At 39.8% G+C, this 20637-nt stretch overlaps 1 protein-coding gene across 1 annotated transcript; it reads left to right on the top strand.

Moving 5' to 3' along the window:
- Nucleotides 1–992: 992 nt before the first annotated feature.
- LOC139753621 (glutamate receptor ionotropic, delta-2-like) lies at nt 993–5176 on the top strand. Its single transcript, XM_071670237.1, has 3 exons — nt 993–1919; nt 4307–4557; nt 5155–5176. Exons 1-3 carry the CDS (start codon nt 993–995, stop codon nt 5174–5176), a joined length of 1200 nt encoding a protein of 399 aa, XP_071526338.1.
- The last annotated feature ends 15461 nt before the right edge of the window (nt 5177–20637 follow it).

Here is a 20637-nt window from a genome sequence, read left to right as displayed (position 1 = left end):
AGGTTTACTTCTGCTGTACCTCCTTTTTCTCATCTACTGTATCTCCACTTTGCCTTCTGCTGTATCTCCAGGCCATACTCTTCTGTACCTCCAATTCATTTACTACTGTACTTACAAGGTGTTCTCTGCTTTACCTCAAGGTTAATTCGTACTTATCAAATGATTAACATCATCCCAAGTAAGCCACGGATATGTTTCACACTTCTTATGATATTAGATCAACAAAGTGCCCTAAATCAATATCAATAATACTTATTTTTCTTATCTAGGACCTTCCAAAAAAAGAGCATTCTGGGACTGTAATATTTATAAGTTATAACTCGAATTACAAATTATAGCTAGATCACAGAAAACATGACCCGGTATTAGATGAGACAGAAATACGAAAGTTTCATACGAAAGTCTTGTTAAGCAACCACTGACTTGGAGGATCAATTCAACTGACACCAAGCCTGTTATCAATTGCCTTTGTGTGTTGTCTTGATGGCCTACTATCACCGTTATCATCATAATTTCTCATATAAAATGCTGTCCAGTGACATTATATAACCATATTACTAGGAAAACACCCTGGGAAAGGCCCTTTATGCGTATGACAATGTCATCAAGGTTTCTCGATCACCTACATAGTGGTAATGGCATATTGACCACCGCGAGTGACTCAATAGATCAAACACAATTACGCAAGACAGGAAAGATAGCATTAATAATTCAGGAACGCACGGTCCAGACACTTATGCTGATACATACATCAGGCGATGAGGTCGTCCAGAAATTAGTTAGGGCAGAGACAGGCTGGTAGTGAGTCGTGCATTGGTCTCCGGGACAAAGCAGCCATGTTGACCTTCGACAAGGACACAAGATATTATTTTCTCTGCTTTTCTGTCCTATATCTCGTATCAACTGAAGGCTTTGCGCTTGTTTTTCAAAAAACACATGAAAATAAGATCTCAGTTGTGTCAAAAGTGTTGTCTGGTCCGTTGCGAGCTAGGATGTTTGTGGTTCACCTGGACGATGCCATACCAAGAGACGTCCAACAAGCAATAATGGTTCTGGACGCAGTACAGGAGACGCCTCACGTGACTCTGAGTCTCGGTGTCAACGAGACATGGTGGTCAGACCAGCAAGTGCCGGCTTTTATCCATGGCTCCTCCGTGTTCCATCTTGTGCTCTTTCTCACAAACCCAACCAAGTTCCTCCAGTCACTGTGGCTTAACTGGAAGCCCCGGAACCTCCTGCTCTTCAGCCTGGCGCCCAGCTCTGACGCCAGTATCCTCAACCATGACGTGTTCAACAGCGTCCAGAAGCTGGCATTAATCACGGAACTATCTGATGAGGTACATGGAAGGCCTCATACAATGGGTGTATATACTGTCCAGCCCTTCTCATCAAGCTCTCCAAAGTTCCTTGGTGAGTGGAATAAACAGCATTACAGTAAGTGGGACAGTATATTCACAGACCGATATCCGACCTTTGACGGCTACAGGTTTGAGCTGGCTACCTGGTTTAATAATCCTATCTGTTTACACCATAGAAACTATGCTTCTAACGGCTCCAGAGTGGGAGTCTCAATAGAGATGTTGGATACTTTGTCATCAAGGATGAATTTTACATACACAACGACACTAAGGTCTCCTGATTTAAAGTGGGGAGCATTAGAAAACGACACCTGGAATGGTCTTTTAGGTGTTATTCAGAGAAAGGAAAAAAAGTTCTCTGTCAATTGTTTTACTCAGACCCCAGATCGCCTGAGAGACTTCGATGTATCCGTCTCTTTCCGGACAGTTGGTTATGGTGCCTTCCTGCTGAGGCCGCAGCCGCTGCCGCAGTGGGTTAACATCTACCGACCCTTCCAACCTCAGGTGTGGGCCGCCCTTACTGTCACTTCACTTGTTGCCATGGGACTCATGATACTCATGGTGAGTGATCTTGTTATGATTGGACATATGCAATAAACATGCATTGTTAATTAGAAATGAAAAATAGACCTAAGTTCAGACATTATATTTCATTTTTTCTCTCTCTCACACGCATATGAATATTATGCATGCACATACCTACATATTCTATGTGCTGTTTGCAAATCTAGTTGTAACTAACATTTTACATAAAGAAACATTCTGTATCCAGTATGTCATTACCTTCCTTAATATACTACTATTGCTGATACCGGTACTTTTGACATCATCTTTTATGTATATTTTATCTATATAAGATTTTTTGATTTAAGAACCCTACTGCTGCTACTTACATAAGATTATTTTTAGTAAGGAGAGAATATTTGAAAACTGATTAACCTAGACGTTACAATGAGTAGACATATACTATGGTTGGCTGACTCTTTAGTTTCCCCTCTAAATCGATCGATAATCAGGGTCATTAAGGAAGACTATGTCATTTTTAAACCACCAGTCAAGAAAGACGTGGACACTTTCTTCCGGCGCTCCAGATAATTCTAAGGCCATATAGTTCTCACTGCGTGTATAGCCCTTGTGCACGATGTATTGAAAATATCTTTACTACATTTTTCCAGAAATTTTTGAGATGTGCATTTCTTATTATCTCTAAAGTAAAAGTCAACTGACGTAAGAAATTATTTTGTTTTATAAAATCAAGAATATGTTATGATTTTGATATATCTGAAAAACGGGTATGGTTAGGAAACTTCAGTTTTGTTGTTGTTGTTGTAGCCAACATCACACAGGTGAAAAGAACGTGCCTTTCGTGGCCACTTACTATGAAAGGATGAATCAATATCTTAAAAAAAATGTAGAAGAACTAATTTCAGCTATTCAGATGTTGTATCCGTATATGATAAAGATGGAAAAGTTGCAGGTAGAGGGAAAGAAGAGGAAAGGAAATCTCTTTAGCTTTAGCGGGTCCAGGTCAACTTGAATGGGACAGACTCTAACAACTCACCAAAGTAGCGGCTGGAACAAAACCTGCAGCAACATCACAGTGGACAGAGAGGAACGGTTGAAGAGAGGTTAAAGTAGGAGAGTTTTCATGGCTTCCATTCTGAATAAAGGAGAAATGGAAGAGACTCCTTATTCCGAGCAGAAGCCATACTGGGGCCAATGAGAGCCTTGTAGATATATGGAGTAGATGATCAGAAGATAAACAACTTGTGCAACACCCTCAAGTTTTGGGAAACAGATTTATCATTTCTTTATGAGGCTTCCAGGATAGAGTGTTATGACCAACAAGTTTTATGCAATTTCAGAGTGACTTGTAGTAACTTGAGCTTGAGCCCTTCCATGCAGCAGGGGCATACACAACCCGGCATTTCAATTTTTTCTGCTCACTGCAGCAGAGGCCATTAATGCTTATAGAGGCATCTTATGCATTGCTTCCACACACACTACTGTATATACTTTTTCCATGCAATAGTCGTCTTGTGTGAAATTGTCTGGGAAACCTGTACGAGATCTGCGCTGTCATTCTTACAGGTTAATAGATTTTGAATGTGAAATCCATTAGTTATCACGTTTGTTATGGACTGACTCACTTCTAAAAGTACTACAGGCATCCCTACGTATGCATGGAAAAAAGGAAATGCTAATAGTGTACCTTATACGTTTGGCAGCGGAAGAGCAAGTACCTAAGCAATCTTTCACCCTGTTGAGTTGTATATCATTTTATTTAGATATAAGGCGATCAAACCGTGAAAACAAATATATAGTTATTCTTTTTTCAGAATATTTGAGAATAACCTGCACTCAAAGTGTGTCTTACATATTAAGACAACGGAAGTGAAAGGATTTATAACAGAGAACAAATGATATTTAGAAAGTGATATGGGATGAAGTTGAATATTTGCACTGTTGTATTTAGTCAGGTTCTTGCTTTCATATTTCAAGATTCTCCACAGGTCTGACCTAAGAAATATGTTCAGTCTTAGAAACTGAAATTGTTTCCAGGTAATTTAGACAAACATATTTCTTTCGTATCATGACAACATAAAATGAAAACGAATCATTAACGATTGTTGACCAAGTTATTCTTACATTTGAAATTGAAATGTATTTCTTTGATCGCTATGTTTTTCAGATATAGAGCAAGAAACATACTCTCTTGATAAACATCTAAACATTTACATATTCCATGTAAATTCACATACAGCTAAGAATTCTCTGTGATTGAGTTATAAATCATGGGCACTTTATCTGAGGAATAGATATGACTTCAGTAATATCTAAAACTTTATCACTTAACAGTTCATGAATATTCAACGGAAAATCACTTTCAAGCAGATGTTTCTGGAATATGTGACCCTGAATCTACAAAGTTGTACCTACTTGTGCAGGAGTTGGTCCAGAGGGAGCCATTCGTAGGCGGTGTGGTGGCCACCTGGCTGTATCTGCAGCGTGGAATGTTTAGCCAGAGTGTGCCAGCTCTCCCTCGGGCGCTGTGGCAGAGGATGTTCCTGGCCGTCTGGTACCTCTACTGCCTCGTCGTCAACATCTACTACACCAGCAACCTTATTGCCATCTTCACCAGCCCCGCCAACCCACAACGCATCCACACCCTGCAGCAGCTGGCTGATAGTGACTACAGGTACAGTGTCCACCATCCACACCCTCCAGCAGCTGGCTGATAGTGACTACAGGTACAGTGTCCACCATCCACACCCTCCAGCAGCTGGCTGATAGTGACTACAGGTACAGTGTCCACCATCCACACCCTCCAGCAGCTGGCTGATAGTGACTACAGGTACAGTGCCCACCATCCACACCCTCCAGCAGCTCGCTAATAGTGACTACAGGTTTAGTGCTCATCACCCACACCCTCTAGCAGCTGGCTGATAGTGACTAAAGTGTAGTGTCCATCCGTTCCCTCTGGGATTTTGCTCATAGTAACAACAGGTACATAAATCACTATACGAGTTTTCCATCGGCTGGATGATAGTCATTATGCGAACAGTAAACAAGATAGCAAATCTTTACTCAAGAACTTGGCGTCTCTGTTTAATTTTTAGTCTCCAGATTTGGATCTAAGGATCCTTATTCAGCAGAATTAATCACTATAGAATATTGTATACAACTTGGGTTGTAAAAGTCCTGCCTGTAACTACCTTCATGCTTTTTAGGAAAATATGGCCGAATGGGATGTGGGAAGACTGCATAATTGTATAAAACTGGTTGGCATTTTCAGAAAGATTGCTAAAGAATGTTAACATAAGTTAAAAGGTATTAGAAAATTTGACTGGTGTGAGATCAAACTTGTTACATAGTAAAACAAGAGAGGTTTTAGTAGGAAGTTGAGTGGTCAGAAAATTTATTCGATTTCAGTTGCAGTACATGGGCACTAGGCAATTGGCTGCAAAGTTTTCGTGATAAATCTGTAGGCATTTTCATAAATGCTGGATGTGTAGAAGGTTGTGAGGCAGGCCTGAGCTGCTGGATGTGGAGAGGGCTGTGGGATATGTAAGAGCGATGTAAGATATACACGCATATCATAATTCTTCATCAGCTATTTAGTTTCATTAAGTCACTGCGAGTTGTACATACGTAGATGCATCACATGGAATATGTTCCTTGGGTCACTGCTTAGTATGTAAGAACCAAGCAAAAGGTAGTGTTTAGTCTTTTATAACATGTAAGGCGGACCTGCAGACGACACAAGGAAGGGCAGAACGTTCGCCCAAATACGTGTTGTAATGGGATGGGTGTTGACCGGCGCAGATAAAAGCTGCTCAACCTCGTCACACCGTCCACTTGTATGTGTCCAAGTGTATCATAAGAACATAAGGCCCAGAGTACGATTAGTGTACGTATTTTCATGATAAAACTGTAAAGGTAACCTGATCTTCATTGAGCACCACGGAACGAAGAAAGACCCAATCTCCTTACTAAGTTAACCTTACAAGTGGTGGCCCCCTTACAAGTGGTAGCAGCGACGTGACCACGGACGCCCGTCATACCTACTACACATTTCTACACCTGACGTTCCCAGCATTCATACAGGCCTACCTGACACAGTCCTAGCGCTCGCTCTTGTTTACATTAAGGGCTGAACCCAAGGCCAGCTACGTCATCCATCGTCCATATCTCCCTGCATCGAAAGTACGCCTTTATTACACTGGGTCGCTTGCAAGGGAAATCAACCCATAGTTGTACAGTGCTGTCATCACATCGAGCTGCCTTAGCCAAGGTCGGCGATCCCACTCGCACCAACTCGGAGGTGCTCTTGACGACTGCTCCAGAGACACGTCATCATCATTCTTTAACGCCATCCCAGACGTACTGGGTACTGCCACGCAGGAAGAACTTAATCAGGTTCATTCATTGCAATTTGAAGTTCTAAACAATAGACACATTAAGTCATTGAGGCCAGAATGCTGAAGCAACATGACTAGCATCTGACTGACATGTTAACAGTTAACTTGAATCAGTAGGCAGAGCTGATGTCAAAACCTGTTAATACAATGTTTGCCATGTTAACTGTTTCCACAAATATTAGTAGTTCTTGTACTCTAATTACTTATCACTCACATTATTTCACTGGCTTATCAGAAAATGTTAATGAATTGGTAAACCAAGTTGTCACGCCATTACCTTTCCTTTATGCGGAACTCACACGGATTATTCACCAAGCGATGACACAATTCGGTTGCACCCCAGCTCTTTCTTTATATCACGTGGCCAGTTACTACTCCGTACTAACAGTTGATGTGGTTATCGAAGCAGTCATTATCCAGATACATACAACCTAGTAAATGTAATACCATTCCCTTTCAATTATATAAAAGAGTTGCCAAGAACGATGACTCTAAATAATGACATGGACTTTCTCTTATATAATGATAATTCCTCACTGATTGCATATCCCTCCTCGGATGATTATCATTTTGCCATAGACTATTGCTTGACAACTTGGTTTGCCCTCTCAATACTATGGATTTCATACCTTACACAGAAATTCATGTGTGTACCATCTACTTTTTGGACCACAACAAAGTGTTCTTAATTCTTTTTCTTTTATGGAAATTGTTGCCAATGAACCTTGGATTGGGAGTTTGGACCATTATCAAGTCACATTCTTCCAATCTCACAAAATGTTCTCATTCATTGCCCACCTAACCAACCCAAATCTTCTTTGGTCTGGGACAGATTCACTCCAATTTCACATTGTTCGGCGCTCATGATCATTACTTGGGACGAATTAGTTGAACAAATTCCCCATTGCATTAATATTTCACTCAATGACGAAGTAAAGATTCAACATCTTCCATCTAAAATTGGGGATGATTTAGATTCTCCAATGTTTGTTTTGGCTTTTGTTACTTTTGAGTACACCCATCATGTTTCTGGAATCTCATTTATTTCGTTGTCTATTGCACTCATATTGTTGTCCATAGTGTTTATGTTATACTGCCGTGTAAGACATAAAATGTTCAATTTAGAATTTCTTGCACCCACACTGGCTATCTAGCAGCTATCTAGAAAGTAGTTACAACAGCACTGCCTTGTTTAAGGAGAACTTTGACTTCAGAATGATATGTATTCAATGAGTTGTTTTGATTTTTGTATTCTCTTTACGTTGCCGTTCTATTTATATCTTGGAATCTTATTTCATGCTGTTCATAGTACTATCTATCTTTACATGTGTGAATCTATGATCCTACTCAGATGATGTAAAAAGCTACTCTTGTAGCTAATTCTTATTTGCTTAGATTTTGTACTCTTGTATCCAGGGCTGTTCCGTGATTCATTAGTTTTGTGCAAGAACCAAACAAAAGCTAATGTTTAGTCTTTTGTAACATGTAAGGCGGATCTGCAGACGACACAGGGAAGAGCAGAACGTTCGCCCTATTACGTGTTGTTATGGAATGGGTGTTGATAGGCCCAGATAAAAGCTGGACTTAGCAAATGTGTGTCCCAGTGTGTCATAAGACCATAAGGCCCAGAGTCCTATAGATTTACGTACCTATTTTATAATAAAACTGTAAAGGCCACCTGATCTTCAGTGAGTACCACGGAACGAAGAAGGACCCGATCTCCTTACCAACTCAACCTTACAAGTGGTGGCCCCCTTACACCTCTGAGATTTTGATCGTGGTGACAATAGGTACATAAATCACCATACGAGTTTTCCATCAGCTGGATGATAGTCACTATGCTAACAGTAAACAAGACAGCTAATCTATACTCAGGAACTTGGTGTCTCTGTTTAATTTCTAGCCTCCAGATTTGGATCAAAGATTCATATTCTGCAGAATTATTCACTGTAGAAGGTTGGATACAACTTAGGCTGTGAAAGTCTTGCTTGCAACTACCTACATGCTTTTTAGGAAACTATGGCTGAATTAGAGGCGTATCCAGGGTATCGCAGGTAGGACAGGTGCCCTGAGTGCCACTTGAAAGGGGCGCCACTGAGCAGGTTTGTATTTGACATATGCTGCCCAATTGACATTGTTTACTGTTTGGTTTTGTGAAATAAAAAAGAAACTAGCCTACTTTTTAAACCATAGTAATATTTTGCTACTGTCAGTGCATTACCGCTTCTACATGACAATTTTGATCAAATGAGTCTTTAAGTCTTTAAGAGTTTATATGAACTTAAGTTTGGCCTTACTCTTCAACAGTTATAATTTCACTGTATATATTTTCATATACATCCACTGTATGTACATTCTTAATCAAGCCAGGGGCGCAATTTCAGTGCTTGCCATAGGCGCTGTATCCCCTAGATATGCCCCTGGGCTGAACGGAATGTGTTAGGAATGCATAAGCGTATGAAACGTTAACATTTTCAGAAAGGTTGATAGTGTTAGCATAAGTTAAGGGTATAAGAAATTTTGACTGGTGTGAGATCAATCTTGCTACATAGTATCACAAGAGTATATGAAGATGTACTTGTAAGGTTTTAGTAAGAAGCTAAGTGGTCTGAAATTTTATTAGACTTCAGTTGCAGTATATGGGCACGAGGTGATTGGGTGCAAAGCTTTTGTGATAGATCCGTAGGTGTTTTGATAAGTGCATTGACAAGAATAGGAAGTTGGGAATAAATCTTGAAGGAAGAACAAATGATAAAGGGGGTCCAAGAAGTTCAAATAATGAACAGGATCCAGGGATATTCAGTATGCACGTTATGCTTTGTCGTAAGAACAACATGACAGATAAGCGACAAGGTTAAGGATGACTTTTATCTATTGAAGACTGACGATGGAAGACTACGGTAGTGTACTGTCAATGATCCTGAGGGATTCCAAGAACGGCGTCACCTCGAAACTGTACGAGAAGTTGGACCTGATCCCGTCGCAGGATGACACCGTGGCCTCTATGCTGGCCGGCACCCACGCCTTCGTCGAGAGTGCTATGTACACTCAAGTCATACTAAAAAAACGCTATCAGGTATACACAAGAGTATCTTAATGGCTAAGTTATCTTATCAACCAAGAGAACATGATGAATCAGATACAATCTTGACCACTATATGTAGGATACTTTGCATCCCTTGTTTCAGACAATGCCCAGAAAAACTGGTTTCCAAACCTAACTTTATTTATCAGTAAAATCTTTACATACCAAGTGTAAAAAAGATATAGTTTAATCCACGTGTTCTTTCATTATATGATAATAACTAGGTTTTCAATTTTGTAACTCTTGTCAGTGATAGCAAAATATACCTTCCCGTAAACTAAGACACATACATTTGTAGTGCTGTTCAAGTCCTGCGCTAGTCTGGCAGTGGACTATGTAAGGTAAATCTAGGTTGAAGTAATCATGAGCTGCCTCCTACAAAATTCATCACCAGCGTCTTTCTTTACCACTGTAACCAAACACTAGGTAGTTGATACATGTTAAGAAATATAGTGAACTTATTCAAACCAGTAAGATTCAGAAATTTTCAAGAAAAATGTACCATCTGGGTATCTTCGATAATAGGTTTGTTTAAGTTTTGTAGCGTTTATGTGTCTTGTATATAAAATATACTGTAAGTCAAGGAACTAGGCTTCGTGAAAATTAAATGAGTACAAGGCCAGTAACGAGATATTCAACACTATACAGGTGTCGAACTGGTACATGGTGAGGGAGAAGTTGTTACCTGGGCAGGTATCATGGATCTTCCCAAAGCACACACCCTGGAAGTACAAGTTTGACCAAGGTATCCGGCGGATGATGGAGGCTGGCCTCGTCCATCACTGGTTCAAGGTGAGGCTCTTATGGTGTGGTGCTTAGTGTATAAAGAAAGAATTAATAAACTTCATTCAGAAATGAGCGATCCTTATGATTATGGTTATGCATTTCAAAGGCCTCTGGTAACTTCTTTACCACAAGTTTATGTTCAGTTCAGGAAAATTCTGTATGTTGTAGTAAGTAAATCATTATCACTGAAGATGAAATCAAATCTTAATGAATTCCTTGAGCCTTCCAGTTACTCAAAATCCTGATTAAAAGAGTAAAGTAAAAGGAATAACCAATGCAACTACACACATTTCTCTAGGGTTTAAAGGTATCGTATTTACAGGTGGAGATGGAGTCACTGCTGGGACGGGAATGGAAGCGGCAGCAACAGGAGTCGGCGGGGCAGCGGACCAACATGGTCCTCACCCTCCAGCACCTCCAAGGCGCATTCTGTGTGCTCATCCTCGGATGGTCCGCCAGCGTCGCCGTGTTCCTGCTGGAACTGCTCAGGCACCGCTGCTTTCGCCGCTGAGTCAAGTGCTGCTGGAGCTGCTCAGGCAATACTGCTCTTGTTAAGATCCGGGTATTGCCGGACGAACTCAGAAACCCGCGGTCTTGTTGTTACGGCATACTTGTGTTGATACTAAGAGCTAGACACTAGTAGTGTTGCTCAGGTATCACTGTTTTCACCGTAAGAAGGCAGACACTACTGTACCAGCACTAGTGCTGATAGGATCCTGACACTGTTAAAGATGGTCTATCACTAGTGGAATTGCTCAGGCACCAGTGCTCTTGCTGTTAAAACAATGGCACTTCTATGATATTTAGGACACTATTAGTCTCATTACCAAGCACTACTCACTGCTTACACACCATTGCTTTTATGCTTGAAGTGTCAAACATGTTCTCCCACAGATCAAGAAATATAGAATTCTGGTGGAAAAAGTTTACATGTCCTGGATTTAGAAATAATCAATCATTAATCAACACATAACATTCCAGCACGAGTTATAACTTTCAGCAGTCAGTATGATTAACAATTGCAGATTATAATCTTGAGGAAATATATCTATACTTGGATTAACTATAGCACATTTTGTAGTCAAATTTCTGAATTAGGCTTACAGTTGTTTTATCATACTTGATTAGTCTGGCGTTGTATAGTTCAATGTTTAATTCAACTATGTATATGCTTCTGATAAGAATTTGATAGAATTAGTATAACCACAAAAGTAAACCAAGGTTGCTGTGTAAGATATCATAACGGCAGATAAAGAAAGACGCTGGAGTGCCACTGTAATATTAAAAAGCACACTCTTAATGTAGATCTGATGTGAACTGTGATTAATGGTGGGTGGGCAGACTTGACAGGTACACTAAAATGGGTGGGTTTTCCTATACACTGGTTAAGGTGCGCAGGTGAATACAAAAGGAAAAGTGGGCAGTCCTTTACACACGTGAGGGTAGGCTCGTCAGTATACAGGCATAAATGGATTAACCATAGCACAGACAGAGACTCTTTGACCACTCCAACTGCCACTCTAAGTAAAGGCAATGGTGCTCCAGTAACTTTACTTTGATGTAAAGCACGTTATTTTCCTGTTGGGGGAAATATGGACTCCATCGTCAGATTTAATCTTCTATGGCATAATACACAGTGTTGATTATAGTTTAGATAAAAATCTAGTTAAAAATCTAGGTAAGTAAGCAAGTAAATCAATAGGTCAAAAGAGAATTTGATTTTCTTTAGATTATCCAAGGGTCCAAGAGCCTGGAGGGCTCTGAAAATAAGACCATCCGACTTTCCTTAAATTAGCATTGCCTTTATGATTTCATGATTAGGTCAGACATAACAGATATTTGGAAATGTTCAACGCTTGTGTAGTTACATTCAAAAATAAAAACTGTGTATAGTATGCTTAGTTTCATCACATTATTCAAAGAGCCCAAGGGAGGTAGGTAGAGGGGGAGCAAGAATATTATGGCCTCAAGGTCTTACAATCATTAATACGCCACTGATGACAGAAAGCTGTTATGAGCTTATGACATTGCTTGCATGGATAAGCGAAAATCGTTCTGACTTTTGCATTTACGAAAAGGAAGGCGAGTTGTTACTGGAAAATAAGGTGTATTGAGGAAAACAGAAACAAATCTCGGCCACAATCAATACGAAACCATTTTCACATCAATGTCTTTTACACCATCGCTGATCATCTGACTGGAGAGCAGGCCGACGAAGAGCTTTGTATTAAACTGTCCATTTGGGTAAAAAAGTCGTATTGAGAATGTTGGATGACCTTCACGGGGTAAGCAATTTTGCGTTGAAATCATAGACATGTTTGACGCTAGTGGTGAATAACTGAACGATACCTGGAAACCCAGGATGCAAGTGGATATTGTTTCCGTATACTTCATCGTTAAATACTTATTATGCTTTACTTCCAGTGAAATTTATGGGCATCATAAATGAATAGTTACATCATCTATAGATTATGAAGCTATATATTTTTACCTATGATTGTTAAGAATATACTTATATCACGTCATTCCATGTCGAGATATCTACAGTTTCATGTATATTCATTCTAAAGAAACTCTAAAGTGCTTTTCAAGATCATTTCGCTGACAAAAATGGAGTTTTCCTTACAGATAGAATCCATCTTATCGAAAAAGATGTAAACATATTTGGCGGAAACGTGAAACACATCTCGACCCGGAAGAACCTGTCCATAAGAGGGTGTCAACACTCTCAGGGTGACTCTGAGTGTTCACACCTCTCTGAAGTCCAGCCGAGGTGTTCACGTAAACTTTTACACGTTGTATTCATATTTTTGTGACGTCTCCTGGTGCTGTTAGGTTCCTGTTCCATGATAGGTCTGCCTGATAACGTTTACGGGTTTTACCTCTACACGTTTTCAAACTGCCGCCATTAGTTTGTGGGTCTGCCACCAGGGCGGCGCTGTTAGCAGCAATCTGATTACATTGCAGCTGAGCTGATTAACAGTCCTGCTAATTTCTTATATTCAATTTTTTGCTGAAAATGAAAACCAAAGAAGTTTAAAGTTTCGGAAAACTTTGAAAGGTGCCAGGAGTACAAAATTAGACAAAGCGCTTGTAAAGTGGTTTAACCTCCCGCATAATGAAGGTGTATGAATTTCTGGGAAGATGACGATCGAGCAGAGCAGGCCAAAGTTTTCAAGGAGAACTAAAGCTAGACTATGATTGTAAATATTCACAAGGATGTTTACACAAGTTTAAGTGGAGACGTGTAATTTCAGCACTTAGTGTGTGCGGAGAAAAGCGTAATGCTGACAAGAAAGCTTGCAGTGTAAGGTCGTATTAAGAGAATGGATAAAAGCTCCAATACTCTATTAAACAACCAACAGTAATACGTATAGGGCGAGAGAGAGAGAGAGAGAGAGAGAGAGAGAGAGAGAGAGAGAGAGAGAGAGAGAGAGACAGAGAGAGAGAGAGAGAGAGTGTGCGAGCCGGCTGCTTGGCTTGGTTTGTTGGGTTTTACGGCCATTGACCTATGAAGAAGGTTATTAGGCCTGCAACCTTATTTAATGTATGACTGAGGTCATCATTCCTAAATACCTATTCTATTAAAAAGAAGTAATTTTGATATAATAACAAAGATAGATAATAATAAAAATAGATAATGGAAGGAAAAGATTTGTGGGTATTGGGCCGACGTGGCGTCAGATGCCACCCAGTGGGCACAGTATCCACGGTTGCATTTGACCCAAGAATGCAAGAAGATAGGACAGGTTAGGGATGTGCTTCCACCACGACATGCACACAGAATGGATAGTTAATCGGAGGTCCACCGACTCAACCCCATGGCGCAGCCGACCCGGAGGATGACCACCTCCCCCCGAGGCCGACCGCCTAATGAATGGACATGTCCACCCACCACCATGCGACCAGCCCAAGTAGGAGGAGCCGCACACCGAGGCCGGCCCCGCCACAAAGGAGAACCTACGAACCACCTTACATCACCCAAAATAATTCTGTTTTCTGAGGAAGACAATCAATTTGTCAACAGTAGGTCTTTTAGGATGAAGGTGATGCGTAATAATCGCATGAGTGTTTGTACATGGGTTTCAGGGTTCATCATGGCTGATATCCAGGGTGAGGATTCGCAAGCCTCTCTAAGTAATCTTATTCTTCCATGTAAGGTATTTCAGTGGTCAGGGACTGACGTGTCATCCACACGTAAAAGGACGTGTAATAAACTATCTGAGAATGATTTCTCACAATTTAATCTAAACAACGGCAATCTGATTACATTGCAGCTAAGCTGATTAACAGTCCTGGAATGTATGTAGGGAAGCAGCGATGGCTTGCGCAAAAGATGCATATGTCCTGAGATGTACAATTTCAAATGTCATATAAGCCATAGAAAACCCTAGCATAATTGTTAGGTTTGGCGAAATCAATGAGGTTTTTAGCAGCCGATATAAGCGCTCTGTCTCCTGAATCACCATTATGTTCAACAATGTCCTCTGCATTTCTAACCCACAGACCAAAATTTGACAGTTGAAATGAAACAGCTCGTGTGGTTGATTCCCTAGCTTGTTTTAGGGAAAAGACAGTTTCTTTTTGTGAAGGAATCGATTGTCCTGAGTTCCACTGATGTAGAGGGGGATTTGGGTGGGTGAGGCAATGTGTGAGAAGGTTTCTGTAGGTAATCTGTATCACCAGAGTCTATCAAAACAACTTTGTTTAACTTCTCCATTTTAGAAGGCTGGTTCTGCTTATGATGAGATTCTAGGTAAACTTCTAAGTATATATGAAGCTTTACGTCTATCGCATGGAATCTTGTCGGACATGTAATACAATTAGACTTAAGATGTGTAAGTAATAACCCCCCAAAAATTGAAATATAACTAACTCTATTTACCTAATCATGAATCTCATTTGAAAATACTGAAATGAACTGAAGGCGATAAATGATTTTACGAAAAGTATACTTAACAGTATAACCTATCAATATAAGAGTCATCGCTAATAAGAAAATAGTACAAATATATGAAAACACAAGAAAGAATATATGGAATGATAAATGGAAACTTAGATTAGTTGGGTAAATTACAAAGATGTGTGTGGACGTAATCAAGTTGAGCAGGAAGGAGAGTTAGGAAGTATGTTTGAGGAAAGAAACCTGGATATTCTAGCTTTAAGTGAAACGAAGCTCAAGGGTAAAGGGAAAGAGTGGTTTGATAAAGACTTGAGAGTAAACTCAGGGGTTGGTGAGAGGACAAGGGCTAAGGAAGGAGTGGCACTACTCCTGAAGAAGGAGTGTGGGAGAATGGGATAGAGTGTAAGAAAATCTATTCTAGATTGATCTGAGTTAAACTGAAAGTGGATGGAGAGAGATGGGTGATCATTAGTGCCTGGTCACTAGAAGAAAGATCATGAGAGGCAAGTGTTTGAGGGGCAGCTGAGTGAGTGTAAAAGAGAGGCGTGTAAAAGAGAGACGTTTGGATGTTAATGTGCTGAGATGGGCAGCTGGAGAGATGTCAGATCACTATCTTGTGGAGGTGAAGATGAAGATTTGTAGAGGATTCCAGAAAAGAAGAGAGAATGTTCGGGAGAAGAGAGTGGTGAGAGCAAATGAGCTTGTGTGAGAAAATACTGGGAGAGAATGAGTGTAGAATGGCAAAAGATAGGAGCAAATGACGTGAGGGGAATGGGTGAGGAGTGGAATGTATGTAGGGAAGCAGCGATGGCTTGCGCAAAAGATGCATATGGCATGAGAATGGTGGGAGGTGGGCTGATTAGAAAGGGGAGTAAGTGGTGGGATGAATAAGTGATGTTCTTAGTGAAAGAGAAGAGAGTGGCGTTTGGACGATACTTGAAGGGAAGTAGTGCAGACGACTGAGAGATGTATAAAAGAAGGCGGCAGGAGGTCAAGAGAAAGGTGTAAGAGGTGAAAAAAAAGGCAAATGAGAGTTGGGATGAGAGAGTATCAATATATTTTAGGGAGCATAAAAAGATGTTTTGGAAGGAGGTAAATAACGTGCGTAAGAGAAAAGAACAATAGGAACATCGGTGGAGGTGACAAGTGGGGAGGTAGTAACAGGTAGTGATGAAGTGAGAAGGAGACTGAGTGAGTATTTTGAAGGTCTGTTAAATGTGTTTGATGATAGAGTGGCAAATATAGGGCGTTTCGTCGGGTTGATGTACAAAGTAAACCACGTGTCGTAGTGAGCGAATAAAAGGGGAGGGAGTGGGGATTGGAAATCCTCCTCTCCAGGTTTTACTTTTCCAAAAGAAGGAACAGAGAAGAGGGCCAAGCGAGGATTTTCTTTCTAATGCTCAGTTCTCTGCTCTTAACGCTATTTCTCTACTTAGATCAGCCCAAACCTCCCATTGACACAAAAAATCTTTAGTTCTCCCATTTAATGAGAATTTTACTTTACTTAACGCTATTTCGCTACCAAGCTGAGCCCAAACCTCCCATTGACACAAAGAATCTTTAGTTCTCCCATTTAATGAGAATTTAACTTCACTTCCCATGTTGCTTAAATCCTTTAATGCAAATGTTGACGTCAGCAACGAAAGTACAATAAAGAATATCTTAATCAGGAACTCATCAGAAAATTCTCCTGGATGCATCTATAAAGTGCCATGTAGAAATTGTGATAAGTTTTATGTTAGGCAGAATGGTAAGGACCTTTCTGTTTGACTTAAGCAACATAACGGTAGCATAAGAACGGGATAAAAATCAAATGCCTTGTTGAATCACGTTAAAAACTATGATCATTGTATTGACTGGAGTAATGCCACCTCAGTTATTGACTTTAACTCAGTACCACGAGAAACATCATTGAATCTTCTATTATTAAACACACAAAAAACTATAATCTTAATATCAGAGATGGTCTATATAAATTGGATAACATTATTGTCAAAAAGCATACTTAGCAGAGTACACCTCTGCACTGTATGCAATGTGCCTTGAAAAACATAATAATACTGGAGTAGAACTTGGTCTTGTCAGTTTTTATCAAACGAAGGCTTCACAGTTATTTGTATTTGAAAATCTGTAGAATATATATATATATATATATATATATATATATATATATATATATATATATATATATATATATATATATATATATATATATATATATATATATATATATATATATATACATATATATATATATATATATATATATATATATATATATATATATATATATATATATATATATATATATATATATATATATATATATATATGTATGTATATGTGTATGTATGTATATGTATATATATATATATATATATATATATATATATATATATATATATATATATATATATATATATATATATATATATATATATATATATATATATATATATATATATATATATATATATATATATATATATATATATATATATATATATATATATACATATATATATATATGTATATATACATATGTATATACATATATATATATATATATATATATATATATATATATATATATATATATATATATATATATATATATATATATGTGTGTATATATAATATATATGTAATATATGTGTATATGTGTATATATGTATATTTTTTTTTTTTTTTTTGCTTTGTCGCTGTCTCCCGCGTTTGCGAGGTAGCGCAAGGAAACAGACGAAAGAAATGGCCCAACCCACCCCCATACACATGTATATACATACGTCCACACACGCAAATATACATACCTACACAGCTTTCCATGGTTTACCCCAGACGCTTCACATGCCCTGATTCAATCCATTGACAGCACGTCAACCCCGGTACACCACATCGCTCCAATTCACTCTATTCCTTGCCCTCCTTTCACCCTCCTGCGTGTTCAGGCCCCGATCACACAAAATCTTTTTCACTCCATCTTTCCACCTCCAATTTGGTCTCCCTCTTCTCCTCGTTCCTTCCACCTCCGACACATATATCCTCTTGGTCAATCTTTCTTCACTCATTCTCTCCATGTGCCCAAACCATTTCAAAACACCCTCTTCTGCTCTCTCAACCACGTTATTTTTATTTCCACACATCTCTCTTACCCTTACGTTACTTACTCGATCAAACCACCTCCCACCACATATTGTCCTCAAACATCTCATTTCCAGCACATCCATCCTCCTGCGCACAACTCTATCCATAGCCCACGCCTCGCAACCATACAACATTGTTGGAACCACTATTCCTTCAAACATACCCATTTTTGCTTTCCGAGATAATGTTCTCGACTTCCACACATTCTTCAAGGCTCCCAGAATTTTCGCCCCTCCCCCACCCTATGATCCACTTCCGCTTCCATGGTTCCATCCGCTGCCAGATCCACTCCCAGATATCTAAAACACTTCACTTCCTCCAGTTTTTCTCCATTCAAACTCACCTCCCAATTGACTTGACCCTCAACCCGACTGTACCTAATAACCTTGCTCTTATTCACATTTACTCTTAACTTTCTTCTTTCACACACTTTACCAAACTCAGTCACCAGCTATATTTTTTTTTTTTTTTTTTGCTTTGTCGCTGTCTCCCGCGTTTGCGAGGTAGCGCAAGGAAACAGACGAAAGAAATGGCCCAACCCACCCCATACACATGTATATACATACGTCCACACACACGCAAATATACATACCTACACAGCTTTCCATGGTTTACCCCAGACGCTTCACATGCCTTGATTCAATCCACTGACAGCACGTCAACCACGGTATACCACATCGCTCCAATTCACTATATTCCTTGCCCTCCTTTCACCCTCCTGCATGTTCAGGCCCCGATCACACTCAAAATCTTTTTCACTCCATCTTTCCACCTCCAATTTGGTCTCCCTCTTCTCCTCGTTCCCTCCACCTCCGACACATATATCCTCTTGTTCAATCTTTCCTCACTCATTCCCTCCATGTGACCAAACCATTTCAAAACACCCTCTTCTGCTCTCTCAACCACGCTCTTTTTATTTCCACACATCTCTCTTACCCTTACGTTACTTACTCGATCAAACCACCTCACACCACACATTGTCCTCAAACATCTCATTTCCAGCACATCCATCCTCCTGCGCACAACTCTATCCATAGTCCACGCCTCGCGACCATACAACATTGTTGGAACCACTATTCCTTCAAACATACCCATTTTTGCTTTCCGAGATAATGTTCTCGACTTCCACACATTCTTCAAGGCTCCCAGAATTTTCGCCCCCTCCTCCACCCTATGATCCACTTCCACTTCCATGGTTCCATCCGCTGCCAGATCCACTCCCAGATATCTAAAACACTTCACTTCCTCCAGTTTTTCTCCGTTCAAACTCACCTCCCAATTGACGTGACCCTCAACCCTACTGTACCTAATAACCTTGCTCTTATTCACATTTACTCTTAACTTTCTTCTTTCACACACTTTACCAAACTCAGTCACCAGCTTCTGCAGTTTCTCACATGAATCAGCCACCAGCGCTGTATCATCAGCGAACAACAACTGACTCACTTCCCAAGCTCTCTCATCCCCAGCAGACTTCATACTTGCCCCTCTTTCCAAAACTCTTGCATTTACCTCCCTAACAACCCCATCCATAAACAAATTAAACAACCATGGAGACATCACACACACCTGCCGCAAACCTACATTCACTGAGAACCAATCACTTTCCTCTCTTCCTACACGAACACATGCCTTACATCCTCGATAAAAACTTTTCACTGCTTCTAACAACGTGCCTCCGACACCATATATTCTTAATACCTTCCACAGAGCATCTCTATCAACTCTATCATATGCCTTCTCCAAATCCATAAATGCTACATACAAATCCATTTGCTTTTCTAAGTATTTCTCACATACATTTTTCAAAGCAAACACCTGATCCACACATCCTCTACCACTTCTGCTCTTCCCCAATCTGATGCTATGTACATGCCTTCACCCTCTCAATCAATACCCTCCCATATAATTTGCCAGGAATACTCAACAAACTTATACCTCTGTAATTTGAGCACTCACTCTTATCCACTTTGCCTTTGTACAACGGCACTATGCACGCATTCCGCCAATCCTCAGGCACCTCACAATGAGTCATACATACATTAAATAACCTTACCAACCAGTCAACAATACAGTCACCCCCTTTTTTGATAAATTCCACTGCAATACCATCCAAACCTGCTACCTTGCCGGCTTTCATCTTCCGCAAAGCTTTTACTACCTCTTCTCTGTTTACCAAATCATTTTCCCTAACCCTCACACTTTGCACACCACCTCGACCAAAACACCCTATATCTGCCACTCTATCATCAAACACATTCAACAAACCTTCAAAATACTCACTCCATCTCCTTCTCACATCACCACTACTTGTTATCACCTCCCCATTTGCACCCTTCACTGAAGTTCCCATTTGCTCCCTTGTCTTACGCACTTTATTTACCTCCTTCCAGAACATCTTTTTATTCTCCCTAAAATTTAATGATACTCTCTCACCCC

The sequence above is a fragment of the Panulirus ornatus genome, chromosome 15 (assembly GCF_036320965.1).
Source record: "Panulirus ornatus isolate Po-2019 chromosome 15, ASM3632096v1, whole genome shotgun sequence".
NCBI lineage: Eukaryota > Metazoa > Arthropoda > Malacostraca > Decapoda > Palinuridae > Panulirus > Panulirus ornatus.
Note: the sequence above shows the minus strand (reverse complement) of the source record. Positions and strands in the feature narration are given on the sequence as shown.